This window comes from Centruroides vittatus, unplaced genomic scaffold (assembly GCF_030686945.1).
Source record: "Centruroides vittatus isolate TY-2023 unplaced genomic scaffold, ASM3068694v2 contig_824, whole genome shotgun sequence".
Lineage (NCBI taxonomy): Eukaryota > Metazoa > Arthropoda > Arachnida > Scorpiones > Buthidae > Centruroides > Centruroides vittatus.
In genome coordinates, this window is record NW_027122537.1 from 153,307 (window position 1) to 157,766 (window position 4,460).

The window sequence follows — 4,460 nt, forward strand, 5'->3', positions numbered from 1 at the left end:
TTCTAATCATTAAGTTCATCAATTAATGATTAGAAAAAAAAATAAACAACAACCGAGTCTTTCAAGACAAGCCGACTGTTTCAAAAACAATGTTGCTTGCTGTCATTTCATTATTCACATCACAGTAATTTATATTAGTAGTTTATACAATGAAGTAATATTTTTAATTTTCAACAAAGTCAAAGTGATTGTTCAAACAAGACATTTATTCACATCTTAATAACTGGATGTAGTTCAAAATTTTAACTTTTTCTCATAATACTTAAAATTTTATTTGTAAAAAATGGGACTCCTGACAGCCAAATACATTTTACCCAGAATGCAAGACAATTGATACTGGCTGCGTTCAGCAGACTCAACAGTTCTGCAGATTCGGAGCTGTTGAGTATTTTTCTGCCGAATGCACTCTACAGTAGCGCTGTTTGAGAACATGTTTGGTGTTTCGATATAACGTTTAGCAACGTCTTTCATTTATGCTACCCGAAACTGACCAATGATAGCTGCTTTTTGTTCCAACGCATACATCACTCATCATTCAGCAGATGTAACTACATAACAGCTACCGATTGAAACACGTTTGCTCAGTTACAACTGTTGATTCTGCTGAACACAGCCACTAATTTCAAAGCACTCTGCCACTCTACACATTAGCATAAGTATAAAATAAATTATATATTTATATTCACCAAACAACAACTGCATAATGATGGATAATATCGGGCATCATAAGAATGGCTTCTAAATCTTTTCCATAATTTTCTTTCGCAAAGCATTTTACAATATCTGAAAAGTTCATTTAGAAGAATTACAAAACCTAATATTAAACATAAAATATACAATACAAAAATACAAATTCACCTATTAATTTTTCTCGAATAAGATTAAATTTATCCATTTTAATAACAATTTATGATTTAATACAAATTACTTTTATATTAATTTAAATTTCTATAATGCATTAATATCTCGATTTTTTCTTTCTTCGATGTTATGATTTCAAAACGACCGCCATTTACAATTCAAACGCCATCTACTTATTTTAAACTTCTTACGACAATTTATATTATATGCAATAAAAATCAATTTATGCCTTTATATCATATATATTTATAGTAAAAATATACAAAAATCTTATTAAAATTTCTGATTTTCAAATATTTTAGCGTATTTCTTAAATTATTTAAATCATATAGTTCGGCCGGATGGCCGAGCAGTTAATGTGACAGCCCACCGCTCTGGAGAACCTGAAATCGAAATTGGCCGGCTTGAAAAACTCCAGGAATTTTTTGAAAGGTGGTCCGTTCGGATGTTGGGCCCTGTCTCTCATCACTCGGCCGCCCCATTGTGGACTTGGCCGAACCCGTCATGGGCTTCCTAAAATGAGATCCTCTTCATGCTCACAGGACGAAAAGAGTTTTAAAAAATAAATAAATAAAAATGATAAATTAATTAATTTTATTATTATGCAATTCATATCGGTAGTTACAAAACAAGAAAAAAATCCAGCAACAATTTGCGTAACTTTCCCGACTATTGTGAGATTTTATTTTAAAAATAACATTTATATTATTAATCATAATAAATAAAATTGTGTGTGACGCCATCTGTCATGAGATTTTGTTACAAAATATTTTTTATATTTTTAATTATTATAAAATGGCAAAAAGCTTAATTTTGAGGGTAGAGAATTGTTTTATAAATAAATAAAAACTGTAAATGCTAATAGCGGATAAAATCTTCATTAAGTCCTACCCAGTGGTGATATTCAGCGGGTTCACACAGGTTCGGCCGAACCCGTTGGTAAAATTTTCAGTTTCCCGAACCTTGTTAAACACACGGAACATTTCTCAGTGGTTTTGTTTCTTTTAAAAAATATATTAAAATATACGTATTATACTCTGTAACACTACTAAACTAGAGCCTTATACCCCGCTCGCACCTTGGCGGCCGGATGGCCGAGCGGTCAAGGTTAGCAGCCTGCCGCCCTGGGGGACCCGGGATCGAATCCGGACGGGTCGAGAAATCCCCAGGAATTTTTCGGGGGATGGTCCGTCCGGATATGTCGGTCCTCGTCCCTCACCACCCGGCCGCCCCATTGTGGGCCTGGCCGAACCCATAATGGGTTTGCTATAAGAGGCCCTCTTAGTGCCCACTGGGCGGAAAGAGTTACAAAAAAAAAAAAAAAAAAAAAAACCCGTTCGCACCGAGCATTTCAATCTAGATTGTGAGCAAGGTCAGGGACTATGCTTTCGTGCGATCTCTCTCGACCGTTTCAATTTCGACCGAAACGAGGTTTAATCGAGATCGATTCAAAAGAGTTCTTGAAACTAGATCCACTCATAAAAGAGATCCCACAATCTCACGCGCGCGAGATAATACAAGATAGCCGTGTAACACGTGTCGGGCTATGGACAGCGAAATAAAAAGGATATTGTATTTCGAGAGATGATGACATCTGTCCATTGTCAGCAGTGCCATTCGGGGTAAAAAATCTCTCTGCCTAGAAAAAAAAAAAAAGGTCGATAGCACTAATATACTATTGTTACCTGGTCTTCGCCCAGGGCTCGTTACGTTCCAAATACGCCACTGATTATTAGAAATATCGCAAGAAAAGGTATTGTATTTATTTCTAGCCAAAACTTCCATTTTGTTTGTCGGTGATTGTTAGGGAAAAATTTTCTGCTAGCGAATCCTTTGTTAAATATTTCGAATATCACCACTGGTCCTACCCTACCCGAGATATGATACATAACACTCTTCTATTTTCCCACCCCCTCGACATTTGAACACCGAAATTTAATATCATCAAGGCTCCATGCAATTAATGCAATAGACAAGCTATCATGCCAAATTTCGTTTTCTGTAGACGCCAAGACAAACGGAATATTTTTTCCATTTTTTACTTTTTTGGGTTCAGATTTGAAAACGTGGAGTATTTTAAAAAAAAAAAAAAAAAAACTCGGAGGTCAAATTTGACACGATTCTAATACTTTCTTTTGTCGTGTATATACATAACCATAGCTCTATGGTTATGAAAGTTTGTTTTTTCTTTTTAACATGACATTAGATAAGTGAAAGTAAAGATTTACAAATAAGCAAAGCAACAATAGAAAGTTTTTGGAGGAAATTGTTTAAAATAACTCCCAGCAACATAACTGAAGCAGCTCTTCTCAATACACTCATTACTCTGTTAAAACTTCGTTAATCTAACCACAATAAACGTACTGTACCAACCTGAGACTCAGCCGGCAGAAAATTCTGCCGGGGTACTATAAAAGGGTTAAACAAGATACCATGCAACCATGTGCGCCAGTTGGAAGGCCGAGACATCAGAAATCGAATCCAGGAGCGTAACCACAGAAATTTTTCATGGTTAATTTAGTCTGTCTCTAATACTGTATGTCGGACCCAGGGGCAAATCTAGAATTTTCGGGGCCTAGGGCTTATTGAAGTCCAATGAAACCCCATTTTTTGTTAATACAAATAATACTATAAATTATCATTATTATTATATTATTAACTATTTTTTACTATACGATGAGTACTCATTGTTAATGAAAAAGTATTAACATTTATGATAATAATTCAATTTTTCTGGGCCCTTGACACTTGGGGCCCAGGGCTTAAGCCCCATTAGTTTCCATATAGTTCCGCCCCTGGACTTCATTCCTCACTATCCGGCCACCTCCATTGTGGGCATGGCTGAATCCATAAAAAGTATGGAAATAAGGCGCTCTTCGTGTCTATAGGGTGGAAAGAGTGAAAAATGAAAAACCAAAAAAGACATATTGTATTCGAGTTCCTTTTTTTCCCTTCATTTTTCCATGCAGGCACGGCAAGGCATTACTGCTTCGGTTATGTCGCCGTTTAACATGTGTGACCGGAGTATTAAAATATAGGACATTAAGAAAACGATTTATTGTACCTACATATTGTATATTAATAGTAAAAAATTTCGATAATTATAAAATAACTCTATTCATTGATAAATCCTAAAAACAAAACACCATAATTATTCCTTATTTATTAGATTATTTATTATTATTTAGGATTTATTAGAATAATCGTAAATATTTTAAATTGATTCATATGTATGTACATTTTATAAAATAAGATACTAGATAAAACAAATTAAAATGTTTAAAAACATTATAAATTATGTTTTTAAATATAATTAAACTTATAATATTCGTCGTTTTCAAAATTCTTACAAAGTTAAAAATATTAACCCTAATTTTAAGTCAAAAATTATTTTAAATTTAGCAATATTATCATTAGTATATGAAGATTTAATTCATTAATTATTTTATTTTTTAATTATTAAAATAACTAAATAATAAATTAAAGTATATAATATAATTCCTCACTAGAGGTCGCTAACTTCTTCAAGCTTATAAGCCTAGTTTCATCACCACGGGGCGCAATAGTCCGAGTAACTCATGCCCAACGACTACCCTTAG

The 4,460-nt window shown here is 33.7% G+C and overlaps 1 protein-coding gene across 1 annotated transcript in view; it reads right to left on the minus strand.

The window, feature by feature from the left end:
- Positions 1-1,018, minus strand: part of LOC136982361 (DNA helicase MCM9-like) — a 52,006-nt gene extending 50,988 nt beyond the window's left edge. Inside the window, exons 1-2 of the mRNA XM_067278834.1 lie at positions 859-1,018; positions 687-783 (exon numbers count right to left, since the gene is read on the minus strand). Of these exons, the coding sequence (XP_067134935.1) occupies positions 687-783; positions 859-895 (134 nt within the window). The 5' untranslated portion in view covers positions 896-1,018. The remainder of the gene's footprint in view (positions 1-686; positions 784-858) is intronic.
- Positions 1,019-4,460: the final 3,442 nt, after the last annotated feature.